General features: G+C 66.7%; 2 protein-coding genes across 4 annotated transcripts; both read left to right on the plus strand.

The window, feature by feature from the left end:
- The first annotated feature begins 6 nt into the window (after nucleotides 1–6).
- On the plus strand, nucleotides 7–5,475 carry POLR3C (RNA polymerase III subunit C). The gene is made up of 7 exons (XM_068171266.1): nucleotides 7–67; nucleotides 155–215; nucleotides 1,860–2,011; nucleotides 2,107–2,208; nucleotides 2,886–2,935; nucleotides 3,517–3,666; nucleotides 4,628–5,475. The coding sequence occupies exons 3-7, from the start codon at nucleotides 1,943–1,945 to the stop codon at nucleotides 4,707–4,709; spliced, it is 453 nt and encodes a 150-aa protein (XP_068027367.1). The 5' UTR covers nucleotides 7–67; nucleotides 155–215; nucleotides 1,860–1,942; the 3' UTR covers nucleotides 4,710–5,475.
- A 117-nt stretch (nucleotides 5,476–5,592) lies between these two features.
- LOC137461572 (nucleoside diphosphate-linked moiety X motif 17-like) lies at nucleotides 5,593–9,962 on the plus strand. Of its 3 annotated transcripts, XM_068171265.1 has the most exons (8): nucleotides 5,593–5,733; nucleotides 7,432–7,554; nucleotides 7,641–7,821; nucleotides 9,017–9,042; nucleotides 9,181–9,273; nucleotides 9,366–9,464; nucleotides 9,540–9,676; nucleotides 9,766–9,962. In XM_068171265.1, exons 1-8 carry the CDS (start codon nucleotides 5,662–5,664, stop codon nucleotides 9,935–9,937), a joined length of 903 nt encoding a protein of 300 aa, XP_068027366.1. In that variant the 5' UTR covers nucleotides 5,593–5,661; the 3' UTR covers nucleotides 9,938–9,962. The 3 variants fall into 3 exon arrangements, with proteins under 3 accessions (XP_068027366.1, XP_068027364.1, XP_068027365.1); XM_068171263.1 differs by lacking the exon at nucleotides 5,593–5,733 and having other exon boundaries at nucleotides 6,465–7,554; XM_068171264.1 differs by lacking the exon at nucleotides 5,593–5,733 and having other exon boundaries at nucleotides 6,465–7,554; nucleotides 9,561–9,676.
- The last annotated feature ends 4,244 nt before the right edge of the window (nucleotides 9,963–14,206 follow it).

A 14,206-nucleotide genomic window follows, 5' to 3' on the forward strand; every position in this document is an offset into this window, starting at 1 on the left:
CTCCTTCTCCCCCAGCTGGAGTTTGTTGGCAGATCAGGGGACAGTGGTGGGGGGATGTTCACTGTCAGTATCCTTTGGGCCGCTCCTCCCTGTCCCAGCCTTCTCCAACCATTCCCAAGCTGCTGCTGTCCTCCTTGACCATCATCCCCTGCAGACCTGCACAAGGCCTTGGCCTCCCTGGCCACAGCCACCTTGGAGTCCATCGTGGAGGAGAGGTGAGGAGGGAGGGAGGAAGGAAAGGGAGGGAAGGAAGGGAGGAAGGAAAGGGAGGGAAGGAAGGAAGGGAAGGAAGGAAGGAAGGAAAGGGAGGGATAGAGGAAGGAAAGGGAGGAAGAAAGGAAGGAAGGAAGGAAAGGGAGGGAAGGAAGGAAGGGAAGGAAGGAAGGAAGGAAGGAAAGGGAGGGATAGAGGAAGGAAAGGGAGGAAGAAAGGAAGGAAGGAAGGAAAGGGAGGGAGGAAGGAAGGGAAGGAAAGGGAGGGAGGAAGGAAAGGGAGGAAGGAAGGAAAGGGAGGGAGGAAGGAAGGAAAGGGAGGGAGGAAGGAAGGAAAGGGAGGGAGGAAGGAAGGAAAGGGAGGGAGGGAGGAAATGAAGGAAGGAGGGAAGGAAGAAAAGGGAGGGAGGGAGGAAGGAAAGGGAGGGGGGAAGGAAGGAAGGAAAGGGAGGGAGGGAGGAAGGGGAGGGAGGGAGGAAAGGAGAGAGAGAGGGAGGAAGGAAAGGGAGGAAGGAAGGAAGGGAAGGAAGGAAGGAAAGGGGAGGAAGGAAGGAAAGGGAAGGAGGGAGGAAAGGGAGGGAGGAAGGAAGGAAGGATCCTGGGCGCATGGGATCCTGGAGGGCATTCAGCAGAGTGAGTCCAGCAGCCCCAGGGAGCTTCTCCTCCCCAGAGGAGGCCTGGCCCAGGCTGCCCAGGGAGGGTTTGGAGTCTCCTTCCCTGCAGCCTTTGCAGCCCCCCCTGGCTGTGCTCCTGGGGGTCCTGTGCTGGGCTCTGTGCTGCTGCTCTGGCAGGGGGCTTGGGCTCCTTGGATTCAGTCTGGGGAGGAGAAGGCTCCAGGGAGAGCTTCCTGTGGCCTTCCAGGGGCTGCAGGAGAGCTGGGGAGGGACTTTGGAGGGGGGCAGGGAGGGACAGGACTAGGGGGGATGGAGCACAACCAGAAGTGGGGAGCTGGAGATTGGCTGTGAGGAAGAAGTTGTTGCCCAGGAGGGTGGTGAGAGCCTGGCCCAGGCTGCCCAGGGAGGTGCTGGAAGCCTCCTCCTCATCCCTGGAGGTGTTTGAGGCCAGGCTGGAGGTGGCTGCAGGAAAGCTGGGGAGGGACTTTGGAGGGGGGCAGGGAGGGAGAGGACTTGGTTGGACCCAAGGAGGGGGGAATGGATCCATGGGGTGAATGGATCCAAGTGGGAGAATAGATCCAAGGAGGGGAATGGATCCAGGAGGGGAATGGATCCAGGGGGGAATGGATCCAAGGAGGGGAATGGATCTGGGGGGGGGGAATGGATCCAAGGGGGAGAATGGATCCAAGGGGGGGGAATGGATCCGGGGGGGGGGGAATGGATCCAAGGAGGGGGAATGGATCCAAGGAGGGGAATGGATCCAAGGGGGAGGAGGGGAGACTCAGACTGGCTGTGAGGAAGAAGTTGTTCCCCAGGAGGGTGCTGAGAGCCTGGCCCAGGGCTGCCCAGGGAGGGTTTGGAGCCTCCTTCCCCGGCTGTGCTCCTGGGGGCGCTGCGCTGGGTCCTGCGCTGGCGGGGGGGGGGGGGGGGGGCGAGGGCACCTCGGGGGTGCCTTCCCAGCCTGCTGGGGGCTGTGCTGTGCCCTGCCTGCCCGGCTGAGGGGCAGCCTGTGCCCTCCCTGCCCCCCGGCCAGGTTCGGCTCGCGCTGCGCCCGCATCTTCCGCCTGCTGCTGCGGCAAGCGGCACCTGGAGCAGAAGCAGGTGGAGGACTTCGCCATGGTGCCTGCCAAGGAGGCCAAGGACATGCTCTACAAGATGCTCTCCCACAACCTGGTGGCCCTGCAGGTCAGCTGGGGCCGGCTGGAGCCTCCCCCCACCCGCCCCGGCCCCGGGGGAGCCGCTGCTGAGGGCCTCTCCCTCCTCCCCACCTCCCCCTGCAGGAGATCCCCAAGACCCCTGACCACGCCCCCTCCCGCACCTTCTACCTCTACACCGTGGACGTGGCCTCCGCCGCCCGCATGCTGCTGCACCGCTGCTACAAGGTGGGTGCCAGGCCCCCTGCTGGGGCACCCCTGCTGCCCCCTCTGCCCCCCCAGGACCCCAGCCCCACCCCCAAAGCCACACCGAGAGTCCCAAGCAGGGAAACCCCATGGTGCTCTTCTGCCTCTGCCTCTTCCTCTGCCTCTGCCTCCCTTCTTCTCCTTCCCCTCCTCCTCTGCCTCACTTCCTTTCACTCCCCTCCTCCTCTCCCTCCCTTCCTCTCCTTCCCCTTCCCCTCTTCTTCTCCCTCCCTTCACCTCCCCCTCCTCTGCTTCCTTTCCTCTTCTTCCCCTCCTCTTCTGCCTCCCTCCCTTCTCCCTTCCCTCTTCCTCTGCCTCCCCTCCTCTCCTTCCCCCCCCTCCTCTCCTTCCCCCCCTCCTCTCCTTCCCCCCCTCCTCTCCCTCCCTCCCTCCCTCCTCTGCCTCACTTTTCCTTCCCCTCTTCCCCTCTCTCCCTTTTCCTCCCCCTCCTTCTCCCCTGCCTCCCTTCCCCACCCCCACGCTTGGTCCTCCCTCAGCACCCAGGAGCCAGAGCAGCTCTTGGGCCACCCCTGGGTGCCCCAAACCTCCTCCTCCACCCCGAGGACTCTCCCTGGAGGCTGCCACCGAGGGGTGAGAGCAGCCAGGCCCCTGGGGGGTGGAGGAGCTCACCCTGCCCCCTCCCTGCTGCCTCTCCCCAGAGCGTGGCCAACCTGATGGAGCGGCGCCAGTACGAGACCAGGGAGAACAAGTGAGTGCTGGGCTGGCACCCCCTGGATGCCGCCCCCTGCCTGGCACCCCCTGCCTGGCATCCCCTGCCTTGCACCCCCTGGATGGCACCCCCCTGCCTGCCACCCCCTGCCTGCCACCCCCCAGCCCCCCCAAGGCCTCTCCTGCAGGGCTGCTCTCCAGCCAGCCCCTGCCCAGCCTGCAGCAGTGCCTGGGATTGCCCTGAGCCAGCTGCAGGACCTTGCCCTTGGCCCTGGGGACCCTCAGGAGCTTGTCCTGGGCCCAGCTCTGCAGCCTGCCCAGCTCCCCCCTGGCTGGATCCCTTCCCTCCAGCCTGCCCAGGATCCCCCTGGCTGGATCCCTTCCCTCCAGCCTGCCAGGATCCCCCTGGCTGGATCCCTTCCCCCCAGCTCTCAGCTGCACCACACACTTGGTGCCAGCAGCAGCCCTGCTGAGGCTGCCCTCAGTGCCTCTCCCCCTGGCCCCAGCACAGAGCTACCCAAGCCTGGGCTCCCAGCACCCATCCCTGGGGGTCTCCACTTTGCCCCTGGGCTGCCCTTGGCCCTGGGCCGTTGGCAGCCCTGCCCTGCCCTGCCCTGCCAGGAGGCTGCTGGAGAAGTCCCAGCGGGTGGAAGCCATCCTGGCCTCCATGCAGGCCACGGGGGCCGAGGCCACACAGCTGCAGGAGATCGAGGAGATGATCACAGCCCCGGAGAGGCAGCAGCTGGAGACCCTCAAGCGCAACGTCAACAAGTCAGCGGGGGGCTGGGGGGGCAGGGGGCCAGGGGGTGTAGGGCTAGAGAGGCCGGGAGGTGGGGGGTCAGGGGGGCATGGGGCCAGGGGGACTGGGAGATGTGGGGCCAGAGGGGCATGAGGGCAGGGGGCCGGGGGCCAGGGGGGCCGGGGGGGTGAGGGGTGAGGGGCCAGGAGGTGGGGGGCCAGGGGGGCAGGGGGCCAGGGGTCGTGGGGCCAGAGGGGCTGGGAGGTGGGGGGCCAGAGGGGCAGGGGGCCAGGGGGGCCAGGCGGCATGGGGGCAGGGGGGGCAGGGGGTCGTGGGGCCAGAGGGGCCAGGAGGGTGGGGGGGCCAGGGGGGCAGGGAGGTGGGGGGCCAGGGGGGCGTGAGGCCAGTGGAGGCTGGGGGGCAGGGGGCCGGGGGTGTGGGGCCAGAGGGGCGCGGGGCCAGGGCGTCAGGGAGGTGGGGGGCCAGGGGGCGGGGGGGCAGGGGGCTGTGCGGCCAGAGGGGCCGGGAGGTGGGGGGGCCAGGGGGCATGGGGCCAGGGGGGCGGGGGGCCAAGGGGTGTGGGGGTCAGAGGGGTGTGGGGCCAAGGGGGCAGGGAGGCGGGGGGACAGGGGGACAGGGAGGTGGGGTGCCAGGGGGGTGTGGGGGCAGGGAGGTGTGGGGGCAGGGGGCCAGGGGTGCCGGGGGGTGTGGGGCCAGAGGGGCATGGGGGTATGGGGGGTGTGGGGCCAGGGGCCAGAGCAGGCTGAGCACCCCCCACCCCCTTCCTAGCCCCACCGCCCCCTTCCCACCTTCACCATTCCCTTCCCACCCCTGCCACCCTCTTCACCCTGCCCCCACCACCCCCTTCTTCCCACTCCCACCACCCCCTTCCTGCCTTCTCCACCCCCCCACCACCCTCTTCCCATCCCCACCCCCTTCCCCCCACCCCCTTCTCACCACCCCCTTCTTCCCCCCTCTCCCCCTGCCCCCCAGGATCGATGCCAGCGAGACCCAAGTGGACGAAACCATCTTCGTGCTGGAGTCCTTCATTGAGAGCACTGTCAAGAGGCCCTGAGGGGCTGCAGGGGGACTGGGGGCCACAGGGACAGGGGGGCACAGGAGCCAAGGACATGGAGAGGGGGGCATGAGGGCGTGGGGACATGGGAGAGGGAGATGGGAGGACAGGGGGAGGCAGGGGGAGGAGGACAAGGGAACACAGGAGCCAAGGACATGGAGGGGGCGGGCATGAGGGCATAGGGACAGGGGGAGAGGGAGATGGGAGGGCAGGGGGAGGTGGAGAACATGGGGACACAAGGACAGAGGGAGGCAGGGCTACAAGGACAGAGGGAAAGGAGGACAGGGGGATGCAAGGACATGGGGATCCAGGAGCCAAGGACATGGAGATAGGGACATGAGGACATAGGGACAGGGGAGAGGGAGCTAGGAGGACAGGGGGACACAAGGACATGGAGATGGGGACACAGGGAAGTGGGGACCTGAGGGCAGGGGGAGACGGGGACATGCTCCAAGGACAGGAGGACAGGGAGAGACACAGATAGGAGAACATGGGGACGGGAGGAGGAGGGGGAGGCAAGGCTAAGAGGCCGTGGGGACAGGGGGAGACAGATAGAAGGACACGGGGACACGAGGACATGGCCACAAGGATACACGGACAGGGAGGAGATGGGATGGGGACAGCAGGAGCGGTGGGGGCAGGGATAAGAGGAGAGGGGGACAGAGGGAGATGAGGACACATGGCCAGGAGGCTGTGCGGCCCCAGGGCCACCTTGGCTACCCTCCCCCCGCCACGGCGCGGGCACAGAATAAAGCCCAAAGTCGCTTTCGCTGTGTGGCTGTCGCGGGTGCCGCGGAGGTGCCGGCGGCTGCCGCCAGGGGGCGCGGAGCAGTCAAACAGCAAGCTCCGCCCCGCGGGCCGGCTCTGCCTATCGGGGGGAAGCTCCGCCTAGGCTCCGCCCATCGGGCGCCTTCCTCCCCCCCGTCCCCTTCCCCCTCGCGCGGGGGGGCCCATGGCGGGAGCGGCGCGCGTGCTGGTGCACGTGCGGCGGGGAGGGGCGGGGCGAGCGGCGCCCTTCGGGCAGGTACCGGACGGCGGGGGGGGGGGGTGGGGAGGGGGCGTAGGAAAGGGGGGGGCGAAAAAGGGGGGGGGGGAGGGGAGTTGGGAGCAACCGAGGGGGGGATGGGGGAGGGCAAAGGGGGGGGGGGAAGAGCGTGCAAATGAATTGGGGGGTGGGGGGCACAGAACAGGGCGGGACCAAGTGTGCAAAGGGCGAGGGGAGGGGAGGGGACTGGATGGGGGGAGGGGTGTGCAAGAGGGGGAGGGGGACAGGAGAGGGGGGTGCCAGCGTGCAAGGGGGGGGCACAAGGGTGTGAATGGGACAGGGGGGCACGGGACAGGGGGGTGCCAGCGTGCAAGGGGGGGCACAAGGGTGTGAATGGGACAGGGGGGCACAGGAGAGGGGGTGCAAGGGGGGGGCACAAGGGTGTGAATGTGGCGGGGGGGCACAGGACAGGGGGTGCAAGGGGGGGCACAAGGGTGTGAATGTGGCGGGGGGGCACAGGACAGGGGGGGTGCCAGCGTGCAAGGGGGGGGCACAAGGGTGTGAATGGGACAGGGGGGCACAGGACAGGGGGTGCCAGCGTGCAAGGGGGGGGGCACAAGGGTGTGAATGGGACAGGGGGGCACGGGACAGGGGGTGCCAGCGTGCAAGGGGGGGGCACAGAGCAAGGAGGGCCCAGATGGAGGGGGCGGGGGTGGCACAACGGGACAGGGAGTCGTGGGGGTGAATGTGCAGGGGGAGGGGCACAGGCCTAGGGGTTCCCCCCCCCCCCGGGCAGAGGGCACCCACTCAGGTGGGCATGGGGCTGTGTGGGCACCCGAGCATGCAGAGGGGTGGCCCCCACCCCTGGCATGGTGCTGTGGTGGCCGTCATGGTGCCAGGGTGGTGGTAAGCTTGGTGCCAGAGCGGTGCCCATCCTGGTGCCCATCATAGTGCCACAGGCGGTGCCCATCGTGGTGCCCATCCTGGTGCCCATCATAGTGCCACAGGCGGTGCCCATGACAGTGCCAGGGTGGTGCCCATCCTGGTGCCCATCATAGTGCCACAGGCGGTGCCCATCGTGGTGCCCATTACAGTGCCAGGGTGGTGCCCATCCTGGTGCCCATTACAGTGCCAGGGTGGTGCCCATCCTGATGCCCATCACAGTGCCACAGGCGGGTGCCCATCCTGGTGCCCATCACAGTGCCAGGGTGGTGCCCATCCTGGTGCCCATCATAGTGCCAGGGCGGTGCCCATCCTGATGCCCATCACAGTGCCACAGGCGGTGCCCGTCCTGGTGCCCACCACAGTGCCACAGGCGGTGCCCGTCCTGGTGCCCACCACAGTGCCAGGGTGGTGCCCATCCTGGTGTCCATCATAGTGCCAGGGTCGTGCCCATCCTGGTGCCCATCATAGTGCCACAGGGCGGTGCCCATCCTGATGCCCATCACAGTGCCACAGGCGGTGCCCATCGTGGTGCCCATCACAGTGCCAGAGTGGTGCCCGTCCTGGTGCCCATCACATTGCCAGGGTGGTGCCCATCCTGGTGCCCATCATAGTGCCACAGGCGGTGCCCATCATGGTGCCCATCCTGGTGCCCATCACAGTGCCAGGGCGGTGCCCATCGTGGTGCCCACCTCGGTGCCACGGTGGTGGCCATCACGGTGGTCACTCCCCTGCGCCGGCAGTGCCCACCCTGCCCTGGCAGTGCCCACCCTGCCCCCGTCCCCTGCCCCGCAGAGCGTCACTGGCACCTTCTGCCCCCCGGACTCGGACTCGGCGCCGCTCAGCTGCGGTCTGCGCCGCGGCCGCTTCCTCCTCTCCGACGAAGCCTTCCCAGGCTCCACCACCACCGTCCTCGAGGTCTGCGCCCCCCACTCACCCCCCGAGTGCCCCCTAACCCCCCCTTTGCCATGCTCCCCCCCCGTGACGTGCCCCTTCCCCCGCAGCGGTCTCCCTTCTGCCCGGCCAAGCGCCTGGGGCAGCGCCCGGAGCTGCGGCTGCCGGCGGAGCTGCGCGGCCGGGGGGTGGCCGCGGGGGTGGCCGCGCTGCTGGGGGCCAGCTCCGGCCGCCTGCTGCTCACTCGCCGCGCCCCCGGCCTCAGCTTCCCCAACCTCTGGGTGCCGCCCGGTGAGTGCCGAGCCCGGCCCCGCCGAGTGCCAACCCCGGCTGGGGGCACACGGGCTGCTGCTTCCTCTAGGGTGACTTAGGGGTGCTCTTGGGGTGCTGGTCCCTTTGGGGAGCTGCTTTTGGGGTGCTGATACTTTTGGGGAGGTCCCTTTGGGGTGCCTTTGAGGTGCCTTTTGGGTGGTGTTGGTCCCTTTGGGGTGCCCTTGGGGTGATGCTTTTGGGGTGCTGGTCCCTTTGAGGTGCCTTTGGGATGATGCTTTTGGGGTGCTGGTCCCTTTGGGGTGCTGATACCTTTGGGGTGGTCCCTTTGGGGTGCTAGTCCGTTTGGGGTGCCCTTGGGGTGATGCTTTTGGGGTGCCAGTCCCTTTGGGGTGCTGGTCCCTTTGGGGTGCCTTTGGGGTGATGCTTTTGGGGTGCTGATGCCTTTGGTGTGGTTCCTCTGGTGTGCCCTTGGGGTGCTGGTCCCTTTGGGGTGCCTTTGAGGTGCCTTTTGGGGTGGTGGTCTCTTTGGGGTGCTCTTGGGGTGATGCTTTTGGGGTTCTGATGCCTTTGGTGTGGTTCCTTTGGGGTGCCCTTGGGTTGTTGATGCCTTTGGGGTGCCTTTGAGGTGCCCTTTGGGGTGCTGATCCCTTTGGGGTGGTCCCTGTGGGGTGGTGGTGCTTTTGGGGTGACGCCTTTGGGGTGATGCTTTTAGGGTGCTGATGCCTTTGGGGTGACTCCTTTGGGGTGCCTTTGGGATGATGCTTTTGGGGTGCTGATGCTTTTGGTGTGGCTCCTTTGGGGTGCCTTTGGGGTGCCTTTGGGATGATGCTTTTGGGGTGCTGGTCCCTTTGGGGTGATGCTTTTGGGGTGCTGGTCCCTTTGAGGTGATGCTTTTGGGGTGCTGATGCCTTTGGGGTGTCTTTGGGGTGGTCCATTTGGGGGTGCTGGTTCCTTTGGGTTGCTGATTCCTTTGGGGTGCCCTTGGGGTGCTAGTGCCTTTGGGGTGATGCCTTTGGGGTGCTGGTTCCTTTGGGGGTACCTTTGGGGTGGTCCCTTTGGGGTGCTGGTACCTTTGGGGTGCTGATTCCTTTGGGGTGCCCTTGGGATGCTGGTGCCTTTGGGGGTTCCTTTGGGGTGGTGCCTTTGGGGTGCTGGAGCCTTTGGGGTGCTGATACCTTTGGGGCTGCCCCTCACCTGCCGCCCTTCCTCCCAGGCGGCCACTTGGAGCCGGATGAAGAGGTGAGAGCACAACGTGGGGGCAAGGAGGGGGCTGAGAGGGGACCGGGGAGGGGTTTTGGGGGGAGGGGGGCTGCTGGAGCCCCCCCGAACCCCCCTTCCACGTCTCCCCCTCTCCCCCTTTTCCTGCCGGCTTTGCAGCTGCTGGCTGCGGCGCTGCGGGAGCTGGAGGAGGAGGCAGGGCTGCGCCTGCCCGCGGGGACCTTCTCCTGCAGGATGCTCGGCCTCTGGGAGGTACCTGGGCGCCTTCTGGGGGGATGGGGAGGGGAAGTGGCACCTGGGTGCCCTCATGATCCCCTCCTGTGTGTGTGTCCCCCCCCCAACAGTCCCTCTACCCCCCCAAGCTGAGCCTGGGGCTGCCGCGGCACCACCACATCGTCGCCTACCTCCTGCTCCTCTCCTCCGAGTCCCAGCGGCAGCTGGAGGTGAGGGTGGTCGCGGGGGAGGGGACCGCGCTGCGCCCCCCGCCGAGGGCAGGCGACAGCCAGCCCCGGGCTCAGGCCAGGATGTGTCCCAGGCAGGCCGAGGTCAGCGCCTACGCCTGGCTGGAGCCTTCCCTCCTGGCAGCCATCGCCGCCAGCGAGCAGGGAGCGCAGCGCCCGCGGCCGGTCCCCGGCTCCCTGCCGGGCACCGTGGGGTGAGAACGTGGCAGGGGGGTGGGCGCCGAGGGGAAGGGGAGGGGGAGCAGAGCCTCGGCGGCCTCACCGTCGCCTTCTCCTCCCCCAGCATCACGGAGCTGAGCCGCGGCTCCCGCAGCTCCCTGCGGGTCCCCACGGAGACCTTCCTGCGGGCGGCGCCGGCCGCGGGCGCCGACGTGGAGAGGGTCAGCAGCGGCACCAAGTTCGCCCTGCGGCGCTGGCAACTCCTGGGCGCCGCCGCCCCGCCGCTGGCACAATAAAGGCAGCGCCCAGGGGCGCCCAGCACCTCCTGCAGCACCTGGGGGGGCACCAGGGCTCGAGTGGGAGTGGGACAGGAGCCTGAGGTGGTGGTCGAGAGGGATATGGGGGGGGGGGGGGGCAGAGACCGATGGGGGGTGGGGTGAGGGTCCCAGAGTCTGAGTGGGAGTGGGGTGAGGGTCCTAGAGTCTGAGTGGGATGAGGGTCCCAGAGTGGGAGTGGGGTGAGGGTCCCAGAGTCTGAGTGGGAGTGGGGTGAGGGCTACAGAGTGGGAGTGGAAGTGGGAGTGGGGTGAGGGTCCCAGAGTCTGAGTGGGAGGGGGGAGAAGGTTCCAGAGTCCAAGTGGGAGTGGGGGTGAGGGTCCCAGAGCCAGAGTGGGAGTGGGGTGAGGGTCCCAGAGTCCAAGTGGGAGTGGGGTGAGGGCTACAGAGCCTGAGTGGGAGTGGGGGTGAGGGTCCTAGAGTCTGAGTGGGAGTGGGGTGAGGGTCCTAGAGCCTGAGTGGGAATGGGGAGAAGGTCCCAGAGTCCAAGTGAGAGTGGGGTGAGGGTCCCAGAGCCTGAGTGGGAGTGGGGTGTGGGTTCCAGAGTCTGAGTGGGAGTGGGGAGAGGGCTACAGAGTGGGAATGGGAGTGGGAGTGGGGTGAGGGTCCCAGAGTCTGAGTCAGAGTGGGGTGAGGGTCCTAGAGTCTGAGTGGGAGTGGGGAAAAGGTCCCAGAGCCAGAGTGGGAGTGGGGTGAGGGTCCCAGAGCCGGAGTGGGACGGAGGTCCCAGGATCCATGCAGGAGAGGGAGTGGAGTCTGTGCTGGAGTGGTGCAGGGGTCCTGGAGTCCATGTGGGAGTGGGGGTGAGGGTCTTGGAGCCTGTGTTGGAGCAGGATGGGGGTCCCAGAATCCATGCTGGAGAAGGAGGGGGGCAGGGAGGGGAGGGGTCCAGAGTGCTTTGTGCCACTGCTGGGCACAGCTGGGGGGGTGCCCTGCTGGGGCAGGGGGGGGTGCAGGAGATGATCTCCACCCAACCATGCTGGGATCTGCTGGAACCAAAGCTCTGCTCCTGCAGGAGGCCTTTGCAGGCAGCTGAGGGAGCTCAGGAATCAAAGTTGGGCTCCTGGGTTGGCACTTTCCTTCCATCTCCCCCCTGGGCACTGTGCTGCTGCTGGGCACAGCTGGGGGCAGCCCTGCTGGGGCAGGGGGGGGCAGGAGGGCAGCTCCAGGGGTCCCTTCCCTCCCCTCCCTGCTGGGCTGTGCTGGAGCCAAAGCTCTGCTCCTGCAGGAGGCCTTTGCAGGCAGCTCAGGGCTCAGGGCTGGGCTCCTGGCTTGGCACTTTGCTGCCAGCCCCCCCTGGGCACTGTGCTGCTGCTGGGCACAGCTGGGGGGCAGCCCTGCTGGGGCAGGGGGGATTGCAGGAGGGGATCTCCAGAGGTCCCAGGCTGGGTTTGGGGTTGCTGTGAAGTAACCAAACCTAAAGGGCTGTGGGCAGAGGCTCTTTGCCCAGCTGAGGGGAGGAGAAAGGCCACAAACCACCAGCAGCCAAAAATAAGAAGTCAGAGGCTGTGATCCCCAGGGGCCTGCAGCCAAAAAAGCACAAAAGAGGCAAATTTCACCCAGGGAGGAGACAAAACCTCCACATTTTTATGGCCACAGCTCAGGGAGGAGCCTCAACCTCAACCACAGCTTCTGGGAGAGGCTGAACCCACCCAGAGCTCAGAAAAGGACATTTTGGGGGGGAAAGAGGCGGGGGGGAAATCACCACCAGCCCCAGGAGGAGGCAGCTGGAAGTGGTTGGAGCTTGGCCACACTCCGCAGAGCCTTCGGGGAGCGGACTGCAGGAAAGCAAAGCAGCCCCGGAGCCAGAGGGAAGGGCCACAGCAGGAGGAAAAACAGACCCGAAACTGAGTCTAAACCCAGCAGCAGGCCTCCGGAGAGCAGATTAAACCCTTCAGAACACCCTCTGACCCCAGGAGAAGAGCCGCTGCGAAGATCGCAGCTGAAGAACCTCTCCGGGGCAGCCAAAGCCGCGGAGCCGAGGAGCGCAGAGCGGTCGCCCCGCAGCGCCGCCAGCCCGCGGCCCCTTAGCCACGCCCACTCGTGGCGAAGCCACGCCCTCCCCGTAGCGTCAATTGGGCGTTGGTCACGCCCAGTCCCCGCTAGCCACACCCCCTGGACAGCCTTTGGTCACGCCCCCGCTCCCGGCGCGCCGTGAGGGGCTGCGCCGAGGGGGAAGGATCCGGGATGGGAGTGGGAGTGGGGCTGAGGTTGGGACTGGGACTGGGACTGGGGCTGGGACTGGAGCTGGCGCTAGTGCAGTATGGGACTGGTGTTCTATGGGGCTGATCTAGTATGGGACTGGGACTGCGGCTGGGGCTGCGGCTGCGACTAGTCCAGTATGGGACTGGGACTGGGACTGCGGCTGGGGCTGGATCTGAATAGGACTGCTCCAGTATGGGACTGGGACTGGAACTGCGGCTGGGGCTGGGGCTGGTCGAGTATGGGACAGGTGCTCTATGGGGCTGATCCAGTATGGGACTGGGACTTCTGATGGGACTGGGACTGGGACTGCGGCTGGGGCTGGGACTGGTGCAGTATGGGACTAGTGCTCTATGGGGTTGATCCAGTCTGGGACTGCGGCTGGGACTGGGACTGCGGCTGGGACTGGGGATGGGGCTGGGACTGGGATTGGGACTGGGACTGGGACTGGGACTGGGGCTGGGGTTGGGACTGCGGCTGGGACTGGGACTGGGACTGGGATTGGGACTGGGATTGGGACTGCAGCTGGTCCAGTATGGGACTGGGGCTGCGGCTGGGGCTGGATCTGAATAGGACTGCTCCAGTATGGGGCTGGGACTGGGACTGGGACTGGGACTGCGGCTGGGGCTGAGACTGTGGCTTGGGCTGGATCTGAATAGGACTGCTCCAGTATGGGACTGGGACTGGAACTCTGACTAGGGCTGGGGCTGGGGCTGGGACTGGTCCAGTATGGGACTGGTGCTCTATGGGGCTGGTCCAGTACGGGACTGGGACTGCGGCTGGGGCTGGGACTGCGGCTGGGGCTGATGCTGGGACTGGGACTGGGACTGAGACTGGGACTGGGACTGGGACTTGGACTGGGACTGGGACTGGGATTGGGACTGGGACTGCAGCTGGGACTGGGATTGGGACTGGGACTGCAGCTGGGACTGGGACTGGGATTGGGATTGGAAATGGGGCTGGGGCTGGGACTGGAACTAGGATTGGGATTGGGACTGGGATTGGGACTGCGGCTGGTCCAGTATGGGACTGGGGCTGCGGCTGGGGCTGGGACTGCGGCTGGGGCTGGTGCTGGTGCTGGGACTGGGATTGAGACTGGGACTGGGACTGGCATTGGGACTGGGACTGCAGCTGGGACTGGGATTGGGACTGGGACTGCAGCTGGGACTGGGACTGGGACTGGGATTGGGACTGGGACTGCAGCTGGGACTGGGACTGGGATTGGGATTGGAAATGGGGCTGGGGCTGGGACTGGAACTAGGATTGGGATTGGGACTGGGATTGGGACTGCGGCTGGTCCAGTATGGGACTGGGGCTGCGGCTTGGGCTGGATCTGAATAGGACTGCTCCAGTATGGGGCTGGGACTGGGACTGAGACTGGGACTGGGACTGGGACTGGGACTGGGACTGGGATTGGGACTTGGACTGGGGCTGGGGCTGGGGCTGGGACTGGGACTGGGACTGGGACTGGGACCGCAGCTGGGACTGGGACTGGGACTGGATCTGAATAGGACTGCTCCAGTATGGGGCTGGGGCTGGGGCTGGGACTGGGACTGGGACTGGGACTGGGACCGCAGCTGGGACTGGGACTGGGACTGGGATTGGGACTGCAGCTGGGACTGGGACTGGATCTGAATAGGACTGCTCCAGTATGGGGCTGGGACTCTATGGTCCAGGTCCAGCGTGGGACTGGTGCTCTATGGGGCTGATCCAAAGTGGGACTGGTGCTCTGTGGGGCTGATCCAGCGTGGGACTGGTGCTCTATGGGGCTGATCCAGCGTGGGACTGGTGCTCTGTGGGGCTGATCCAGCGTGGGGCTGGTGCTCTATGGGGCTGATCCAGCGTGGGACTGGTGCTCTATGGGGCTGATCCAGCGTGGGACTGATGCTGTACGGGGCTGGAGCTCTATGGGGCCAGTGCTGTATGTAACTGGTTCCAGATGGGAACAGCCCAGCATGCGCCTGGCGCTCTCTGAGGACCAATCCTGCGCTGTGCCCTGCCCAGCACCACTCCCCAGTCCTGGCCCGC

Source organism: Melanerpes formicivorus, unplaced genomic scaffold (assembly GCF_026170545.1).
Source record: "Melanerpes formicivorus ecotype bairdi unplaced genomic scaffold, bMelFor1.0.p_v2 SCAF_2564, whole genome shotgun sequence".
Classification (NCBI taxonomy): domain Eukaryota; kingdom Metazoa; phylum Chordata; class Aves; order Piciformes; family Picidae; genus Melanerpes; species Melanerpes formicivorus.